The sequence below is a fragment of the Lemur catta genome, chromosome 4, assembly GCF_020740605.2.
Source record: "Lemur catta isolate mLemCat1 chromosome 4, mLemCat1.pri, whole genome shotgun sequence".
Taxonomy (NCBI): domain Eukaryota; kingdom Metazoa; phylum Chordata; class Mammalia; order Primates; family Lemuridae; genus Lemur; species Lemur catta.
The window spans coordinates 86,267,410-86,289,581 of NC_059131.1; the positions used below are offsets into that span (position 1 = coordinate 86,267,410).

The window sequence follows — 22,172 nt, forward strand, 5'->3', positions numbered from 1 at the left end:
AAACAGTCAGGGAAGTTGATGGTCCATTCAATCAAGTACATTCTATTAATATTTCTAGTCTTCACTATTTAAAACATGAAAAATGGTTAGCAGAAACATGCTTAACAAAGACACCCTTCTCCAGAGTTAATGGTTTTGCTTAAGGGGATCCATCAGGTTGTCAACTCTGGAATGACTTAGTAGCTCTAATCTGGGACAGTTTAACTCTTTAAGATTTTGAAATTGCTTTAACATCCCAGTATTAAGCCCATGGCAACAGGAGGCCTTGAATCACTGTGACAACCACACAGAGCAAGTGCTGCCCAGACCACAGAGTCTCCAGCAAGACCAAGACCAAAACTCAAGGCTAAAAGGCTTGGAATGGTTTGAATCTAAAGGATCAATTAAAACTGTAATCCTCTCTAGGCAAAAGGGACAGTCTACAGGTTATGCAGTGATGTGCTTGCCAAAAGAATTTACACTTCCCTGTCCAAATAGATTTTAAATTGGGGGGGGGGACTTAAAGAGCAAATCATTCTGCAAATCAGCCTATGATATTTGGCATTGCTGAATTTCACACTTGGAAGGATACTCAGAAGTAATTACCCTAGACCCCTTGATAAATGAATCTCCTTCACTATATCCCTGGAATTTCCATGCTCTCCTTTGAGTGCCTCAAGAATTCACTTGCAGGAAACTCACTACCTTGTGAGGCAAGGTAGTGTTCTCTTTCTCTTGTTCTCTTTCCAAGATTTGTCATTAAATTCTTCCTTGCACTGTGCCATAATGTATGTACTTCCCTGTTATTCCCATTTTTAGGTGCTAGTTCAGTTCTTTTGAACTACACGTAACAAGTAGAATCCTGATTCAGTAACGATAATACTAATAAGTATATTTACTGGGCACATATTATATACTATTGCTAGGTAGTTTATATGTCACTCTATTAAACCTCACAGCACAATTGGCATCATCATTCCCACTTTATAGATGAAGAAACAGAAGCGTAGAGAGGTGAAGTAACTTACTCAAACCAGAAAGCTTACAACAGAGTTACCATTCAATTTTTACCAACTTTCAACATGCTGATGTCGCTCATGCCGGGAAATGGGATTGGTAAAAGGAGAGAAAACTGTTCAATATTTTGGTTTATATTTTAATATATCTTTGGATAATGATTTTATTACATTTGTCATCTAAAAAGTTTTATCTGACTCCAGAGCTCATGCTTTTAAATGTACCCACAGGGAACATTTGGCAATGTCTGAAGACATTTTTGGTTGTCACAACTAGTAAGGGATGCCACTAGCATCTAGTGTGTACAGGCTAGGGATGCTGCCAAACATTCTACAGTGTACAGGACGGCCATCTATAACAAATAATGATTTGGCCCCAAATATCAACAGTGCCTAAGTTGAGAAACTCTGTCTTAAATCCTTATACTCCAAATCTTTAAAAATAGTGTGTTTTCTCTTGTGTCATCTATTTTATAGAATAAATGTGTTCAGTTCTTTCAGCTGTATTTTTTATGTCATTGTTTTTATACTGTTGTTTTCCCTATACCCTGTCATCTGATTGGGTACAAGCTTTGGTGAATTCTGTCGATATAAGGAGGAAAATAAATAATAGCTTACTTAATTCATCCCTAGAGGGGCATATTCACTGAAAGTTTGAGTTCTTTTTCTATTTCTCCTGAGACATGAATGCCACCAATGATTGAAATAAAAAATGAATTCTCTGCAAATTGTAAATTTCAAATTCCAGCCCTGAATAGTTTTGTAGTACTAGACAGTGTTTTGTTTTTTTTTTTTTGAGACACAGTCTCGCTTTGTTGCCCGGGCTAGAGTGAGTGCCGTGGCATCAGCCTAGCTCACAGCAACCTCAAACTCCTGGGCTCAAGCAATCCTTCTGCCTCAGCCTCCCGAGTAGCTGGGACTACAGGCATGCGCCACCATGCCCGGCTAATTTTTTCTATATATATATTTTTAGTTGGCCAGATAATTTCTTTCTATTTTTAGTAGAGACGAGGTCTCACTCTTGCTCAGGCTGGTTTTGAACTCCTGACCTCGAGCGATCCATCCGCCTCGGCCTCCCAGAGTGTTAGGATTACAAGCGTGAGCCACCGTGCCTGGCCACTAGACAGTCTTTAATAAATTTATTGTTGCTTTGACTTTATAAGAGTAAAAAAGTTCTGCCTCTTTGAACTTCTGTATAACTTAGTCCTTTTTGTGGAAGTGGCTTTTCATCATTCACCCCACATTTATTGGGCATCTACTATGTATACAAAACACGGCTATATGTCAGAAAAGGGTGATACAAAAGAGGATAAAATACAGATTCTGTTCACAGAGAGCAATTATCCAGAAGACTATGACAGATATGCACACAATTGTAAAGTCAGACAGAATGTAAGAAATGAAGGAAATAAGCTATCTGTGTGTAGAGCGACAACATTAGACCTAAGCCTTGAAAAATGATTAAAATTCTGACAGGTGCAGATGGGAAGCTGGGCATTCCAGAAAAGGGGAATAGCTGCTAGCCAATATTTACTGAGTGCTCACTATACACCAGACATTTTTCTTAGTGTTTGACGTCTATTAATTCATTTAGTATTCATAACAACCCTACAAAGTAGGTACTATTATCATTTCTTTTTACAAATGAGGAAGCTGAGGCACTTGGAGTTTAAACCAGGATTTGAACCCAAGCAACTTGCATAACCCTCTACTAAACAAAGAAAAGGAGGCAGGGAAGCATAGGGCCCTTTCTGGTGAGAGATTTGGGAGACAAGGTTAGAAAGATGGGGTGAGCTTTGAGTGCCAGTCTGAGCAGTTTTTATTTAATTCATTAGACACTGAGGAGTTGACACTTATCTTTGAACTTCTGTTGGAAAAATTGCCAGGATGTTTACCAAGTCATATTTTCTTCACAGATTGATGGAACATTTAAAATAGATATTCCCCCAGTTCTTCTGGGCTACAGTAAGGAGCAAAACATGATTATTGAGCGGGATTTTGATTCTGTCCGAAGCTTAAGTGAAGGATCCTACATCACCCTGTTTATTACCATTGAGCCTCAGTTGGTTCCTGGAGAGTCAGTTCGAGAAAAGGTAACTGTTCATAGTTTGGAAAACCATGTCTGGTGTTGATGAAACATGACAAATGCTTGCTAGGCCATGCTTTTATAAACTTTTCACTATACAAACAGGTTTCCTTACTTCAGTGTTCACTTATTAATCTTTCAGTTTGGACAGAATGATGGTGAGAGAACAGATGTGTGGGTTTGTACTTTCACTGAGCCCATAATTAGGTTAATCAGAAACTCAAACTTTTAGGCAAAGCAAGACAAATATAAACATGCTCTGCTTTTAGAAGAATTTTCTCAATGTGATGAAAATGAAATATAACAAACTAGAAAATCAGATTGCTCTTTTGTTTGACATTTATTGGCAAGCATGCTGAAATACATTTCCATGTCTGACCTCACATCCTTGGCTGTGCTATGCATTGAATCAATTCATAGGATCATAAGAGTAAATGACCTTCATGGGTCACCTCAATTCATTTTATAAAACAAATATATATACAAGTACTCTTTTAAACAGCTCTAGAAAAAGGAGTTTCTAGAACTTTCATTTGTTAGCAACTGTTTCCTAACCTTCATCATTGAGAAACAACTTTCTTAAGGTAACATACTTGTGCAGCATTTATGTATACTGGCCTCATTCGATTTGGGAGAAAATATTGTGACCACTTATTCATATATAAATGAATACAGTATTAACAATTACCACCACCAGCAAGTTATATTGAGTCCTTACTCTGTCCTCAGAGCTATGTTAGAATTTGGATACATGTTCTGTCCTTTAATATTCATAGCTGTCATGGATAATGGGTCTCCAACTTACAGATGAGGAAAATAAGGCTCAATTTACCCAGGGTCACACAGGTAGAGGTAACACTTAAATGTCTGTCTGACTTTTAATTGTATATATTCAACACATATTGGCCAGGCTCGGTGGCTCACGCCTGTAATCCTAGCACTCTGGGAGACTGAGGCAGGCAGATCATTTGAGCTCAGGAATTCGAGACCAGCCTGAGCAAGAGTGAGACCCCGCCTCTACCAAAAAAATAGAAAGAAATTATCTGGACAACCAAAAATACATAGAAAAAATTAGCCGGGCATAGTGGCACATGCCTGTAGTCCCAGCTACTTGGGAGGCTGAGGCAGAAGGATCGCTTTAGCCCAGGTATTTGAGGTTGCTGTGAGCTAGGCTGACACCATGGCACTCTAGCCCGGGCAACAGAGTGAGACTCTGTCTCAAAAAAAAAAAAAAAAAAAATACACATATTTACTGCACATCTTCTGTGTGACAGGCTTGTTTTAGGCACTAGGGTGCAGTATCCTAGAGAAACAGATAAAAATTCTGCTAAGCTTATATTCACATGTCAGTGCAAGTTGTTAACTACCAAACTATACTGCACAGATTATCTTGCTGACTCTTTTGTTTATCCATTGTGATTAAGACTCAGATGGAGATGAAGGAAAATGAGCACATTCCTGTTTCTTTTCCAGCATTATAATTTGGTTCACAGAGAAAAATAATATCGCTACCTCCCATTTGCAAGTCATTTACAAAAGGACATGAAAAATTATTGGAAAAACAAGTGTGCTGAAATTCAAATTAACCTTATTTGCTAGGCTTTGTCACTAAAGCTGTGGTTCTCTAGAAAACATTAGAATATATACACTTCAAAATATCTTTAGAAAAGAAAATGTATTTTCTAAATGTTTGTATTCACGTGTAAACTCAAGAAAAAGCCAACAAACATGTTTACACAGAAAAATGCTCCCAGACAAAAGATGATTTTCTTATTTCTGTGTATACTTAACCAAAGAAAAAGTAGCTAGCACCCCATCTGGAAGGGAGCTTTGAAAACATGCGGAAGCAGCCTGTGACTGGCAGAAATGATGAAAACCCGAGGCTCTTCTACACTAGGCATCCCTCACAGGCCTCAACTCCTACTGGAGGACTTTGAAGAGGCCTCTAGGGCTCCAAAACATACAGTCCTCAAGTCCTGCCGCCATCCTCTCTCAAGCTGTTGACTAGCAGTCAGCTGCTATCTCTGGTGGCATGTCACTGCGCAGCTGTGGCTGTATGAAGCATTTCTCTTAGACCTCTAAAACAAGGGCTTAAAAAATTCCTATGGAAGGCAGATTCTTTGTCACTGTTTGAGAAGGAAGGAATGTTGATTGACAGGACCTTAATGTCTAAACAGCAGTGGCAGAAAACACCACTTAGTAATCCACCTGCAGACCATTGAGGAAAGAGAAGCTCTTATCCTAAAATAATAGGGACCACAACTGGGAATTATTTTTCCACTTATAGCAACTTCCAGGGTTAGCAGATTAGAGTCTCCCCCTACCACCATCCCATACATAACCATTCTGTAAGATGTTTTAAAAGTATTTACCATGGGAAAATTTTTATAAATCAGTAGCAACTCCTGAAATGCTTATTTTAACATGATCTACCTCATCTTGGTTAAGAACAAGTTGTTAAAAATAGATTATTTCTGTTAATAAAGCCTTTCTCTCATTTCTTTTTTTTTCTTCTTTCTTTCTTGCCTCTGATAGATGAATGACATGCTTAAGAAGGTACCAAGTATTTTGTTTTACAATTCATCAGTCAATAGTTATTAGGCTTTAAATAGCTGCTTTTGTCCACTGCCATCCGGGGACAGGTAGTAGGTCCTATGTATGTGTGATCCCTGGCCAATGAACTATTGATATCTATCGTTCCATGAAGAATGTCCAGCTTTGTCTTTTGGCCCATTTCATTTTGTCAGAAAGATTCTTAGTTTTACTAGCTTTGAATCTAAGAAATCATCAGTCTGAGAGTCACCTGCACAATGGAAACTACCGCCACTGTTTCCAAATCTATAAAATCCAAGAGCTGCTTCTTACAGAGGGTATCTCTGACAATTATTTCTGGTGGCTTGAAGCTGTCACAATGTAACCATTCAAAGGCAGGATAAACTCACTTGGTTTCCTGTAAATGTTTACATTAACCTAGAGGTCAAAGAATTGAGCCGGTTAAGAACCTTCTACATTTTGTGTTGAATTTGTCAGTTTCACCTTAATTTGTTTCATAATAAATAACTCAAGTTCTTTTAGTATTTAGCTTTTCCTTAACACTTCTTAGATTACCATATAGCATAGTACTCCTTCAATTCCTGTTTCACTCCATGAAATGGCATACTGCTGGCCTAAACAAGTATAATGAGTCTTAACAGATACGCATTAAATGCTCACCATGTGTGTGCTAGGTGCAGGAAGGAACACAAACTTACTCAAACACAGGGCCTGCCCTAACAAAGCACTAGTTATAGAGTCAAGGTACACAACAGAGCATTCAAGTCCAAGTGATAGAAAAATCTTTAGACATACTTTTTTCAACTTGGAAGGCCGATAATCAATACTGATTTAAGATTTTTGGTTCTTTCTGGACAGTGCCTATAGATGATTCTCTATATCTACTATAGAGATATAGTAGATATCTCTATCTCTATATCTATATCTCTAGATATAGAGATATATACTACATAGGGTAGTATGTTCCCGTACTACCCTATGTATATCCCCGTAGGATCTTTGGTCAAGTATTTTAAGTATCTGATTGCTTATTAATGTCTCCTGTAGACTAGAAGTTCCTTAAGGGGATTGTTTCATACCCATTTATGCAGAGTATCTGGAACTTTTTAGTCTCCCAATGAACATTTTTCACATAACTGGATGAATGGGTAAATGAAAGAGTTTAAAAGAACAGGGATTTTTTAGACAGAGTCTCACTCTGTTTCCTGGGCTAGAGTGCCGTGGCATCAGCCCAGCTCACAGCAACCTCAAACTCCTGAGCTCAAGTGATCCTTCTGCCTCAGCCTCCCAAGTAGCTGGGACTACAGGCATGCGCCACCATGCCTGGCTAATTTTTGCTATATATATTTTTAGCTGTCCAAATCATTTCTTTCTATTTTTTAGTAGAGACAGGGTCTCACTCTTGCTCAGGCTGGTCTCGAACTCCTGACCTTGAGCGATCCTCCCACCTTGGCCTCCCAGAGTGCTAGGATTACAGGCATGAGCCACCGTGCCCAGCCTGCCTGTTGTTTTTTTTTTTTTCACATCATTCTTATTTTATAATTCTCCATATTTCTATAATTACAATTATTTCTGGTTTGACAGTTCCATCCTAGGAATTCATGGCACACCCACATCAAAGCCTCATGAGCTCACCTTTTTCATTTAATTATGTATTTACCTTAGCCCCTATTGGGTAGCTACTGTGTCTTGGCACTATGCTGAATGGTAGGCAGTTAAAATGATTATGTTAAAAGATTCAGATGACAGGGGGATGTCCCATGAGAAAATATAGGAGGCTTCTGGAGATGTCTCCATCCAAAATAACCCCCACAACCACTACAGCAACTTCTTAGGGTACCGCAATCAAATTAGAAATGAAAGCCACAGTCCAGCCCCAATACAAGAGGAAGTCAAGAACAACTGGGATAATCTAGATTCTATCTGAAGTCACAAAAAACATAATAAAATGTTTTACATTCACTCAACAATATTTGTTTAACACTTATTATGTGCTAGGTAGTATTCTTGGTACTGGAAGTGAAAAAAAAAAATGAGATTGAAATAAAATCCCTGACTTCAAGAATCTTACACTACGGGGGAGACAGAGTAAACAAATATATGTGTCAGTGGCTATAAGTGTTAAAAAGAAAAATATCAAGTCAGTGAAAAGTTGAACTAAATAAAAAAAATTAATAAATTAAGCAGAGTACAGGGGGATAGCTGGGTCCATTTCCCTCCTCAAAAAAAAAAAAAAAATCAAGCACTGCCTCTAAATTCTACTTAAAATTAATTTTTAAAATATTTTTAGTTGTCTTGAAATCTTTTGAAATGTAAGCAACCATGCATGTATTTTTATACCAAACAACAAAAATCTTATAAAAACTTGTAACTATCTGCCTTTTTTGTGCTATTTTTGTTAACAATGGCTTGAGGGGGGAAAAATGACAATATATGTTCTAAAGGCAATTTAAATGTATTCCGTTTCATGTGATTTGAGTTACTTTTAAAAAGTCTGGGCCGGGCATGGTGGCTTACGCCTGTAATCCTAGCACTGTGGGAGGCCGAGGCGGGTGGATTGTTCGAGGTCAGGAGTTCGAGACCAGCCTGAGCAAGAGCGAGACCCCGTCTCTACTAAAAAAAATAGAAGAAATTATCTGGCCAACTAAAATATATATAGAAAAAATTAGCCGGGCATGGTGGCACATGCCTGTAGTCCCAGCTACTCGGGAGGCTAAGGCAGTAGGATCGCTTAAGCCCAGGAGTTTGAGGTTGCTGTGAGCTAGGCTGATGCCACGGCACTCACTCTAGCCAGGGCAACAAAGCGACACTCTGTCTCAATCAATCAATCAATAAATAAATAAAAAAATTAAAAAATTAAAAAAAAATAAAAAAAAAAAATAAAGAGTCTGGCAAGGTACAGTGGCTCACATGTATAAACTCAGCAGTTTGGGAGGCTGAGGTGGGAAGGGTGCTAGAAGTTAGGAGTTTGAGACCAGCCTGGGCAACATAGTAAGGCTCTATCTTACAAAAAATTTTTTTAAAAAATTAGCTGGGTGTGGTGGCACACACCTGTAGTCCCAGCTACTCAGGAGGCTGAAGTGGAAAGATCGCTTGAGCCCAGGAGTTGGAGGCTCAGTGAGCTATTGATCAAGCCACTGCCTTGGTGAGAGAGTGAGATCATATGTCTAAAAAACAAAAACAAAACAAAATCTGGGAATTGGTTGCTCATTTTGGATCAGAGAACCACTTAAAATAATTATATTTGATGTCCCTAGTTCTGCTTCCTTTTTCTTTAAAATCCATTACTATTGCTTATTATAGTGCTTATGGACTTGAACTTTTTAACATATTCATATATCTATAAATTTGCAGTCCATTTAACATGAGTTGCTTAAGATTTGCATTTGAGATGTTAGATTTTCTGAGTCCCCCCAAATTAAAACCAACATCAAAATACACACAAAACCCTATTGCTTCACTTCATCAATTAGAATTAGTGCATCACATTTTAGTTTTTATAGATTGTTTATATCTATAACCATACCACCCTGAATGCGCCTGATCTCAGAAGCTAAGCAGGGTCGGGCCTGGTTAGTACTTGGATGGGAGATTATTTTATTAATCCAGTAGTTTCCATATGGCTACTTGTCTGTTGACCACTTTCTTTCAATCCCGTTGAATAATTTTAAGTATTTACTAAATCAGTCTAATTTTCAAACTATAAGTTACATAAAACTGCAGGGACATGATGGTTTTAGGAGTCACTTAAACCTCCCCAAACCACACACTTAGTTCACATTGACTACAGAATCTGAACATGTTCTACTTTCTCTCTTGTAATCATATATAAACTCCATGGAGTCTTTCTTTTTGAAGTTTGATTCTCAGGAAGATGAGAAATTACTTCAAGCAACAGAGAAGTTTCAAGCTGAATGTGCCTTAAAGTTTCCAAAACGTCAGTGCCTTACAACAGTAATTGACATAAGTGGAAAGACTGTTTTTATTACACGTTATCTCAAACCTTTAAATCCTCCTCAGGAGCTCCTTAATGTCTACCCCAATAATCCACAAGCAACTGCAGTAAGTATTTCACAGCCAATCAGTATTGTTGCTAAAAATGTTTTCAATTTTCAATATATTGCCATTTTCATTACTTTATTTCATAGTACTTAAGATATTAACTATGTCAAAATCATTGGGGATAAAAGTAATGATTAAAACTTGATTAACATGAGGTTTGCTTTCTTTAGAAAAGTCTAAAGGTACTAAGGATGATAATAATCCTTAGTTCATGTTTCAACAAACAATTATTAAGTGTCTGGTACTATATCTCTGGTACTATATTAGGTGTTAGAAGATACTGTAAACTTTAAAAATGTCTTACATAAAAATGTTTTTATTACGTATTCTCAATAACTTTATTTTTTTATTATTATTTCAGCATATTGTGGGGGTACAACAGTTTAGGTTATGTATATTGCCCTTGCCCCCTGCCCCGAGTCAGAGCTTCAAACATGTCTATCCCCTAGACAGTGTGCATCGTACTCATTATGTATATATACACCCATCCCCTCTCCCCCCCACATCTGCCCGATACCCAATTAATGTTATTCCTGAATGCGCTCTTAGGTGTTGATCAGCGAAACCAATTTGATGGTGAGTACATGTGGTGCTTATTTTTCCATTCTTGGGATCCTTCACTTAGTAGAATGGGTTCCAGCTCTATCCAGGAAAATACAAGAGGTGCTATATCGCCATTGTTTCTTATAGCTAAGTAGCACACCATGGTATACCTATATCACATTTTATTAATCCACTCATGTGTTGATGGGCATTTGGGTTGTTTCCACATCTTTGCAATTGTGAATTGTGCTGCTATAAACATTTGGGTGCAGGTATCTTTTTTATAGAATGTCTTTTGTTCTTTTGGGTAGATGCCCAATAATGGGATTGCTGGATCAAATGGTAGGTCTACTTGTGTCTGTTTAAGGTATCTCCATATTGCTTTCCACAGGGGTTGCACTAGTTTGCAGTCCCACCAGCAGTGTATGAGTGTTCCTGTCTCTCCACATCCATGCCAACATTTGTTGTTATGGGACTTTTTGATAAAGGCCATTCTCACTGGAGTTCAGTGATATATCTTATTGTGGTTTTGATTTGCATTTTCCTGATGATTAGAGATGTTGAGCATTTTTTCATCTTTGTTGGCCATTCTTCTGTCTTCTTTTGAAAAATTTCTATTCATGTCCTTTGCCTACTTTTTGATAGGGTTGTTTGATTTTTCTTACTGATTTTCCTGAGTTCTAAATAGATTCTTTTTATCAGTCCTTTATTGGATGTGTAGCATGCGAAAATTTTTTCCCATTCTGTAGGTTGTCTATTTACTCTCACAACAGTTTTTTTTTTGGCTGTGCAGAAGCTTTTTAATTTAATCAGTTCCCATTTATTTATTTTTGTTGTTGCTGTGATTGCCTTTGGGGTCTTCTTCATAAATTCTTTGTATAGGCCAATGTCTATAAGAGTCTTTCCCACATTTTGTTCTAGAATTCTAATAGTTTCACACCTAAGGTTTAAGTCTGTTATCCACCGTGATTTGATTTTTGTGAGAGGTGAAAGCTGTGGGTCCTGTTTCAATCTTCTACATGTGGCTATCCAGTTTTCCAGCACCATTTATTGAATAAGGATTCTTGTTCCCAGAGTATGTTTTTGTCTGCTTTGTCAAAGATTAGATGGCTATATGAGGATGGTTTTATATCTGGATTCTCGATTGTGTTCCACTGGTCTGTGTCCCTCTTCTTGTGCCAGTATCAGGCTGTTTTAATAACCACAGCCTTGTAGTATAGTTTGAAGTCTGGTAAATTAATACCTCCCATTTTGTTCTTATTGCCTAAAATTGCTTTTGCTAAATGGGATCTTCTCTGGTTTCGTACAAAGCGTAAAATTATTTTTTCTATATCTGTGAAAAATGATGTTGGTAATTTAATAGGGATTGCACTGAATCTGTAGATCACTTGGGGTAGTATAGACATTTTAACAATGTTGATTCTTCCAATCCACGAGCATGGTATGGTTTTCCACCTGTTTATGTGCTCTGTGATTTCCTTCCTCAGTGTTTCATAGTTCTCCCTGTAGAGGTCTTTTACCTCCTTAGTTAAATGTATTCCTAGGTACTTTATTTTCTTTGTTGCTATTGTGAAGGGTACTGAGTCTTTGATTTGGTTCTCAGTTTGACTGTTATTGACATATATGAATGCCTCTCATTTGTGTGTATAGATTTTGTATCCTGAGACTCTACTGAATTCATTTATCAGTTCCAGGAGTCTCTTGGTTGAATCTTTGGGGTTTTCTAGATATAATATCATATCATCAGCAAAGAGTGAGAGTTTGATCTCTTCTGTCCCCATTTGGACACCCTTGATTCTGTTCTCTTGCCTGATTGCTCTCACAAGGACGTCCAGCACTATGTTGAATAGCAGTGGGGACAGTGGGCAACCTTGTCTGGTTCCAGTTCTAAGTGAGAATGCTTTGAATTTTTCCCCATTCGGTATGATGTTGGCTGTGGGTTTGTCATACATGCCTTGTATCATTTTTAGGTACGCCTCGTCTATGCTTATTTTCTTAAGCGTTCTTATCATAAAAGGGTGTTGAATTTTGTCAAATGCTTTTTCAGCATCTATTGAGAGGATCATATGATCTTTGTTTTTGCTTCCATTTATGTGGTGTATTACATTTATAGATTTGCGTATGTTGAACCATCCCTGCATCTTTGGGAAAAAGCCTGCTTGGTCCTGATGGATTATTTTCTTGATAAGCACCTAGATTTGATTTGCTAGGATTTTATTGAGAATTTTTGCATCTATATTCATGAGGGTTATTGGTCTGTAGTTTTCTATTTTTGTTGCATCCTTTCCTGGTTTTGGTATTAGAGTTATGTTGGCTTCATAAAATGTATTGGGGGAGGATTCCATCTTTCTCGATATTGTGGAATAACTTTTGTAGGATAGGCACCAGTTCTTCTTTGTAGGTGTGGTAAAATTCGGGTGTGAAACCATCTGGTCCTGGGCTTTTCTTATTGGGGAGGTTTTTTATTGCTGTTTCGATTTCAGTTCTTGATATTGGTCTGTTCAGGGATTCTATTTCTTCCTGGTTGAGCCTAGGGAGGTTGTGTGTTTCTAAAAATTCGTCCATTTCCTCCACATTTTCCAATTTGTGTGCATAAAGGTTTTTGTAGAATTCATAGGTGATATCTTGTATCTCTGTGGCATCAGTTGTAATTTCTCCTTTCATGTTCCTGATGGAGGTTATTAGAGATTTTTCTTTTCTGGTCTTAGTCTAGCCAAAGGTGTGTCAATTTTGTTTATCTTTTCAAAGAACCAACTTTTTGTTTTATTAATCTCCCATATAGTTTTCCTGTTGTCTATTTCACTTAGTTCTGATTTGATCTTATTAATTTCACTCCTTCTGCTGGGTTTGGGGTCGGTCTGTTCTTCCTTCTCCAGCTCTTTGAGTCTATTCATTAGGTTGTCTATTTGTAAGTTTTCTGTCTTTTTGATATGGGCATTTATGGAAATAAATTTTCCTCTCAGGACTGCTTTAGCTGTGTCCCACAGATTTGGATAAGTTGTGTCTCCTTTGTCATTTAATTCAAAAATGAATCTTTTGATTTCCATCTTGATTTCCTCATTTATGAAATGATCATTCAGAAGGTTGTTTAGCTCCCATGACTTTGAGTAGAAATGAGAATTTCTGTTAGGGTTGATTTCTACTTTTATTCCCTGTGATCTGAGAACATGCATGGTATAATTTCTATTTTTTTTTTTTTTAATTTTTTAAGACATGCTTTGTGTCCTAGGATATGGTCAATCTTAGAGAATGTCCGATGAGCTGATGAGAACGTATATTCAGTGGAGTTTGGATAGAATGTCCTGTAAATGTCAGTCAGGCCCATTTGTTCTAGCATTCTGTTTAAGTCCATTATTTCTTTATTTTCTGTTTGAAGGATCTGTCCTGTGCTGTCAGTGGGCTGTTGAAGTCTCCGACTATTATGGTGTTGCTGTTTATCATTTGGTTTATTTCAAGTAGGGTTTGCTTTATGAATCTGGGTGCACCTAAGTTAGGTGCATACATATTAAATATAGTTATTTCTTCTTGTTGAACTGTCCCTTTCACCATTATATAGTGACCATCTTTGTCTCTCATTACTTTTGTTGATTTAGAAACTAAGTTATCTGAAATTAAAACCGCCATGCCAGCCTTCTTTTGGCTTCTGTTTGCTTGAAATATCGATTTCCATCCCTTTATTTTTAGTCTAAATGCATCTTTGCAAGTTAGATGAATTTCCTGGAGACAGCAGATACCTGGCTTGTATTTTTTTTTAGCCATTGGGCCAGCCTATGTCTCTTGAGTGGGCAGTTCAAGCCATTCACATTGAGAGAACTGATAGGTGGGGCAGATTTGTGTTTATCCTATTGAGTAGAACTTCATTGCTACATTTTCTCTCTTGAGCCATTGTGGTATCTGGCCTCTGATCCTTAGCTTTTGAATAGTTTTACATTCATGAGTGTTTCTTGTGCTGGTCCATGTGAAACTCTGTCTTGAGTACTTCTTGGAGGGTTGGTCTTGTCTTGGTGAATTCCCTCAGTCTTTGTTTATCTGAGAATGTCTTAATTTCTCCTTCATATACAAAACTTAGCTTAGCTGGGTACAAGATTCTAGGCTGGGCATTATTCTGTTTCAGAAGAGTGAGGATGGGGCCCCAGTCTCTTCTTGCTTATCAGGTTTCAGTTGAGAAATCTGGCGTTATTCGGATGGGCTTTCGTTTGTATGTTACTTGTTTCTTTTGCCTTACAGCTCGTAGAAGGGCCTCTTTAGTGGATATTTTGGCCAGTCTGATGACTGCATGATGTGGTGTCTTCCTATTTTCAATGAATCTCCCAGGGGTGCTTTGGGCTTCTTGTACCTGTATATCTAGATTTTTAGCAAGGCCTGGGAAATTTTCCTCAATTATATCTTCAAATAGCTTATCCAACCCTTGCGTATTTTCTTCTTCACCCTTAGGAATGCCTATAATTCTCACATTAGGCTTCTCCACATAATCCCACATTTCTTGCAGACTCTGGTCTTTTATTTCTTTGCTCTATCTCTGTGACTGACTTATTTAATTGGAAGGTGTTATCTTCAATCTCTGAGATTCTTTCTTCTGTTTGATCTACCCTGCTCTTGAGGCTTTCCACTGTGTTTTGTAGTTCCCTGAATAAATTCTTCATTTCCAGGAGTTCGGTTTGATTTTTCTTTAATATTTTGATTTCTTTAGTGAATTTTTCTTCCAAGTCCTGGATTTTTTTTTGTGGTTTCTTTGTGTTGGTTATCCATTTTTTCTTGCATATCATTCAGTTTTCTGATGATCCATGTTTGAAATTTTTCTTCTGTCATTTTGTCCATTGCTAGAGAGCTGGTGTTTCTCTTTGGGGAGTGTGCTTTCCATTTGATTCTTCATACTTCTGGAGTTCTTTGGCTGATTCCTTCCCATCTGAATCAGCTTCTGCTTCTTGCCTTTAGATTTTTGTTTGGATAATGACACACCCTGTTTAGTCTCTGAGCCGCTAGGTGGTGTTTGTGGGTGAGATTCGACCACACTCTATATGATGAGTCAGTAGTTGTAGTAAAAGGGTGTGCACAATGACCTCCCTGTGAGTAGGTGGCGCTTGCTGGGAGGGGCAGGCTGCAGTGTTGTTTTGGGGTCCTGTAACCAGCTCTCTTTCCTCTGGAGAGGCACTCTAATGCCTCACATGGTCGGTGGGGCCCTGGGACTTCCAGGTGTGTCCTTATTCTGCACCTCAGTGGGGGCAGGTCAGGGAGTGAGTCTGGGGAGAGCTGGGTTGGGTGAGCCTGCCCTCAACCTCCACAAATGCTGTTAGCAGGGGTCAAAGGTCCGTTCTTTGACTCTGGATGAAGCTTCTAGGGACAGGCTGGAATGGCTCCTCTCAGCAGAAAAGTCTGCATGTGGAGGGGTGGGGCTGTCTGAGACCTACAGTCTAGAGCAGGCCTTGCTCCTTTCCACCCTCCCCTATTCCGCAGTTTCTCCAGGGCCTCTGTCCACAGGCAGGACCTCAAGCCAGTGGATCTACCCTGACTGTCATGCCGGCCAGGAGGTTCCTTGGCCAGGATCACAGCCTGGGCTGGGTGCATGGCCTTCCTATGAGAGGAGGGTTGCCCCTCAGGCACGCTGGTCTGCCCCTGAAGGCACACACACTCAGTAGGGTTATTAAATAACCCTTCTGTGCCCCAGGGCAATGCGATTGAGGCCTGGGTGTATGGGATCTGGTCTGCAGGCCTGTCCCCTGGGCCCTGGAGATCAATCCCTGACCCTTCCAGGGAGAGGAGTGCTGGTCTCAAGTCACCCATGGGGTGCCCAAGCTGGATCGGTGTCTCTCCGCCTCAGGATTTGCCCCGCTCTCCTCGAGTCACAGGCAAGCAGCACCTGGGAGGGTGGGTAGGTAGGGAGCTCACAATCTGAGTACCCCTCAGTCTGCTGTAGGTCCCCAAAAGGAGCCCTGCAGATGCCTCCGGGTGGTGGCTAAATTGTCTCTCTCGGCAGTGGCTGGTAGGCAAAGGGGGAGGGGAGAATGAAGCAATATGGCGCCTGCCCATCGACTTGGGTCTGCGGACCGTGGAGGTGCCCTGAGGGAGATGGGAGCCTGGTGCCCTGTCCGCAAGAGGCTCATGGCTCACTGGCAGTGGCCATCTCTGAGCTGGTGTGGGTAGGTCTCTCCGCTCAGGAGCCAACCCGCAGTCCAAAATGCAAGGGAGGGGAAATGTAGCTGCTCTACCTACCCTTGTTGCTGGTCTCCAAGCCTCTCAGAGGCCTTTCTCCTTCCAGTTCTCCTCTGCAGCTTCTTCATGTGGAGTCTCCTGTAGTTTCAGGCACTCTTCCTTCGTACCCTCATCTGATCTATGTTCGTCTGCCTGATTATTTTTTTTCACTTTCTTCTAAAATCTTTCTTACAGAGACACTCTGGCTGGCGGTTTTTCTCGGCCCCCATCTTGATTCTCCTTCTCAATAACTTTATTAGGATTTGAACTGATGCCTGTAACTTTAGAACTCATGTACTTTCTAATATGTAAGACAACTATATTCGGTATTATGCCTGATGCTATAAGCATTACCAAATTCAAAATAAGCAAAAATTATTTCAAAAATTTAAGTATTTTCAGCATTTAGGCCATCATGCCAAAGTACATCTATACTGGGCCATTAAATATATATGTACTGTTCTCTGGCTTCAAAGCACCATACCCATCACAAACTCATGTGAAACAGAAGCCATCTGTAACCAGGCTAGTTAGCAAATACTGCAACCCATAACTGTCCTTGAAGAGTGAATAGTATAGGGAGTAATTGCTGCTAATAGTCAGTAACAGGAATTTAGAAACAGGGTAATAGTATATCTATTTGCAGATATAGATGTACCAAAAAACACCTTGTATTCTGTTTCATTTTTTTATTGATCAATTTTTATATAAAACTATAATAGGGACTTCTATTCTACCTAGCATAGCAGATGTGCAGAAAACTTCTGCCAATAGAGAACACTTAAGAGTGATGAATAAAATATTTAAAATATTTTCAAAATCATGCCTGAAACAGAAATGAAGTGGAAAAAAAGGGATAAGAAATAACAAGAAAGCAAGATTCCATGAAGCTGAGGGCTTAAAATAGTGTTTGATCTCAGGTTGTCTGTAATTCTCTATGACCAGAGCTGGATTTCCATGAGCCATAGGGCTGTGAGAGACAGGAGATTATGCACGGAGCTGCAGCAGGCTGGAAGGTGAATTACTAACTCAGCACAGAGATTTGTCAGGGGTAATGTCATCAATAAGCAAACTAGGAAATCTCCTGCCCTCAGAGGGAATCCTGCCTGTCTCAGTCTTGACTCTGGATGCAAGAGAAAAAATTAAAGTCTCTCCTGAGAATTTCTAATCTCTACCCTAAATTTACTCACATTTTAGGACTGGAATTTACATTACCTATATGATCTGAATATATTTCAACTGAAAATTAAGTTGAAAGTATTTCCTGTTGCTATTGCCCCTAGATCTCTGTCAAAAGCAAACACAAATACTTCTATAAGCAAGCCCTTTAAACCCAGTCTCAAAAAAATTCCGCAGAAAGAATTCCAAGCAACATGAACATACAATAAAAGATCATCAATGAAGAAGAAATAAGTCACCATGAAGAAGATAAAAGTTAGCAGAAATGACAAACTGCAAAATCAGGCCACAAAACTGCAGATAGTAGAATTATCAGATACAAAATATAAAATAGATGTGTGTAATAAGTTAAGAAATCTAGAGAATTGAAAGTGTAACTAAATAACGATAGACTATTGGAACTGACAGGAAGATTTTTTAAATTACCAAATGGAACTTTTAGTAATAAAAGATACAATCATTAAAATTAGAAATTAAACATGTTAAACAAAACATCAAATACAGAGTTAAATTACATATAGTTAAATATAGAGAGAATTAGTGAACTGGAATACACATGCAAAGAAATTACTTGGAACACAACACAGAGATTAAAAAAAAAAAAAAAGTATAAAGGAATAGTTAAGAAACACGGAGGATGCAGGGAGGTGGTCCAAACTGTGTATAAATGGGGAAAGCCAATATCCAAAGAGGCTAAGCTGAGAATTTCCAAGGACTGGATGAAAGGTAATAATGCTCTGATTCAGGAAGCCCAGTGAATCACAAGCAAGATAGATTTTTTTAAAAAATCAAAATCTAGCACATCATATGGAACTACAAAGACAATCTTAAAAGCAGCTAGAAAGAAAACAGATTATCTACAAAAGTAGAAGGATTAGACCAACAAACTTTTCAGTTGCCCAAGTGAAAGCCAGAAAAGGAATAGCTTCAAAAGGCTGAAAGAGAATAACTGTCAAACAACTATTTTAAATCCAGTGAAATCTTTAAAGCAAACACAGGGAGAATTCACAACCAAAAGATTCTCACTAAAGAAATTTCTGAAAAATGTATTTCCTAGAGAAGGCAGGCTCTCAGAGGAATGTTCTAGATGCAATACGTAATGCTAGATAAAGAAAATGGGAAACTTGTGAGTAAATCTAAACAAGTCTTATCTTAATAGCAATAACAACAGCAATGTGGGTGAAAAATCAGGATAGAACAAAAATCCTGCAAAAAAAATGCAATATATTTCAGGATAGGATTGATGAGAGTACTTTAATGCCCTTATATTTTCCAAGATGAGGGCAAAGATGTTAACTTGAGAATTTAATACGCACATTGAAATTTCTACAAAAACTACTTAAAAGGGTGTAAATAGTGAGTGTCACTTCTAAACTAGCAGAAGAAAAAATAACGAATTGGAGTAAAGAGAATGGGGAGGGGAAAAAAGAAACAGAAAAAGTGTGAAAAGTAAAAAGTACAGAATAAGAGGGTAGAAATAATCTAAATATTTACCAATAATCACAATCAAAAGAAAAGGACTAAGCTTTCCAGTTAAAAAACAAAGATTATAAACTAGATTTTTAAAACAGCTTTTAGTGAAACTTGACAAGCTGATTCTAATATTTATATAGAATTGCAAAGGGCAAAAAGTAACCAAAACAATTCTAAAGAATAAGAACCCAGTGGAAAAACTTGCCATATCATGTTCAGACTACTTGTGAGACCATAGTAATTAAGGCAAAATGGTATTTGACAGAGATAACAAAGAAAAAGATGGAAGAGGAAACCTGATATATGACAAAGATAGAGATTAGTAAGGAAAAGATTTTCTATTATATAAATTATACTGGGATCATTGATTTTTCATTTGGAAAAGAATGAAAATAGATTCCTAATTCACAATACTCAGTTGCAGAAAGATTGAGGACTTGAATGTGAAAGGCATTTTTGACTTTATGACCTGAGACAGGAAGGATTTCTTAAAAGAGACAGAAGCAAGCACAAACTATAAAAAAAATAACAAAAAATCTGACCATGTTAAAATTGAAAACTTGAGTTTACCAAAAGACACCATGAAGAAAATGAAAAAACAAGGCACAAATCAGAAAAGGACATTCACGGCATATATAATTCATAAAGGAATAGAGGATATATTTTTAAAACTTACAAATCAATAAGGAAATGTGAAAAATACATAAATAGAAATTCACAGACGTAGAAACATGAAAAACCAATCAACATGAAAAGATTAACCTCAAATGGAATAGGAGGTAAAGCACGAGGGTGGAATAGAATCCTCCAGCCATTGTGCCCCTGGAAGGAAAATCAATTTGAACAATGGTCCACAAAGAAAATACCTTTGTAAGAGTTAGGGAAACCAGTGAGAGATCACGGTACCTGGTTTCAGTATAATTACAAGAACATATTGAAGAGGGTAGGAAGGACAGTCTTGCATTGCCTATGCCGCACTTTCCCTATGCAAAGCCAACACAGCATGGACACAGACTCCATCAGCTTGGGGGAAGGAGAGGGAACTGTGCATGGGTCTTTGCCTGGAACCCAGACTGGTTCCGGCACAGTAAACCACAGCACCAGGCAGAACCCCATGGCCTCTGATTCCAGGCCAGTGCCCATGGATGGAGCTTCTAGACTCACCCCATGTGACTATAGCTAATAATAACATATTACATATTTCAAGATACCTGGAAGAGACGATTTTGAATGTTATCACCACAAAGAAATGATAAACACTCACAGTGACAGATGAGCTATTACCCTGATTTGATCATTAGACAATATATACATGCATTGAAACATCACACTGTATCCCATAAATATGTATGATTATATGTCAATTATAAAAAACTTTTTAAAATAGATTAACTTCCTTAGAAATTACATAAATATGAGTTATAGCCAGACTGATGCCCAGATCTTGGTTCCTAAGTATTATTTCCCTCTAAAAGGAACCAGGGCTCCTTGGAGAAATGGCTGCTTTCAGGACTGGGCTAAGTGAAAGTTCAAGATGATTCTGGAAAGTCTTGCTATACCAGAAAGTAAGTAAGTGCAAAAAGAATAACAAGGACATTTCAAAGGGACACAGGAGCCAGTTTCTTCATCTGTAGAAGATGAGTAACTATAGCCTTCTGCATAGGATGTTTGGTGAGGATTGAGATAATATTAATGCAACATTTAGTAAGTATTTAATGAGCATTAGCTTCATTTTGTACACATAAATGTTTGTGATATGTGAAATTTATTTTAAGAAATGAGGTAGAAGATGCAACTGTTTTATTGGAAATTATTTTTTAAAAGCTAATTTTGATTATACAGGAACTGGTGGCTCGATATGTATCCTTGATTCCTTTCTTGCCTGACACTGTTTCATTTGCTGGTCTCTGTGACCTGTGGAGCACATCTGATGTGAGTAGTTCTACCTTAGAGATTTACTAACTTCAGCTGACTTAATTGAATTAGCTAAATAGCTTGCATAATTTTAAATTGCAACATTCATTAGTCATAATAAAAATCTAATTGGCCATCTGTTTAGCAAGATGAGCTAAATTCTGAAGTAATTTTTCTTCCTGGTTTAATTTTTCCAAAGTCCAGAATTTTTTTAAAAATTACAGAAAGAATAAAAAAACAACACTTCAGATGTCTTAATGCTGATTTACCTTCCCAGTACTACCTTAGCAATATCCCAGTTTTGTTCATTAAAAATATCAAAATTGTATTCTATAATTGGAAATTATATTTTCCTTAATTTATGGGCTTTATAAGGCATGTCATATCATTATCTATTCAGTATGTATTTCTTGGTCACCTACCATATACCAGACATTATACTAAGGTCTGGCTATAAGTGAAGTAAACATAGCCTCTGCCTCATGGAATTTATAATATGCGTATGCTACATAAACTTTCAAATGGTTTTTGAGTAGTAATATAACAAATATACATATCACGTATTAATTCTGCTCCTGAATCTCATGTAGTCCTGTTTTTGCACAAAATTGAACTGTTATTATACAACTGCCTTTGAAGGATAGCCCGAAATCAAAGAAATTTAAATGCACTTTAAATTTTTTGTTCCCCAATATATTTTGGCAACATAAATGTTGGCAATTTTAGAGATAAAATTTCTACAACCTTAAGACATCTATAAGAAAACATACAAATAGAATAGTTCATGTGCTCTAGAGCCAGACTGGTTTTTACCACTTCCTAGATGTTCCTAATTGATCTATGCCTCCACTTCCTCATCCACAAAGTGGGAAAATAAGAGCACCTCCCTCAAAGGGTTGTTCTACGTTAAATGACTCAATGAATACAATGTGCCTTAAAGATAATTTAGCATATAGTGAACTATCATATATACATTCAAATTGAAAGTAAAACTTTGAAATTATATGGACAACTAAAAACATATATATAGAAAAAATTAGCCAGGCATGGTGGCACATGCCTGTACTCCCAGCTACTAGGGAGGCTGTGGCAGTAGGATTGCTTGACCCCAGGAGTTTGAAGTTACTGTGAGCTAGGCTGATGCCATGGCACTCTAACCCGGGCAACAGAGTGAGACC

The 22,172-nt window shown here is 38.0% G+C and overlaps 1 protein-coding gene across 1 annotated transcript in view; it reads left to right on the forward strand.

Annotated features, from left to right (window-relative positions):
* Window positions 1-22,172, forward strand: part of CC2D2A (coiled-coil and C2 domain containing 2A) — a 123,264-nt gene that overhangs the window by 88,754 nt on the left and 12,338 nt on the right. The window contains exons 29-31 of the mRNA XM_045550400.1: window positions 2,912-3,088; window positions 9,493-9,696; window positions 20,923-21,012. Of these exons, the coding sequence (XP_045406356.1) occupies window positions 2,912-3,088; window positions 9,493-9,696; window positions 20,923-21,012 (471 nt within the window). The remainder of the gene's footprint in view (window positions 1-2,911; window positions 3,089-9,492; window positions 9,697-20,922; window positions 21,013-22,172) is intronic.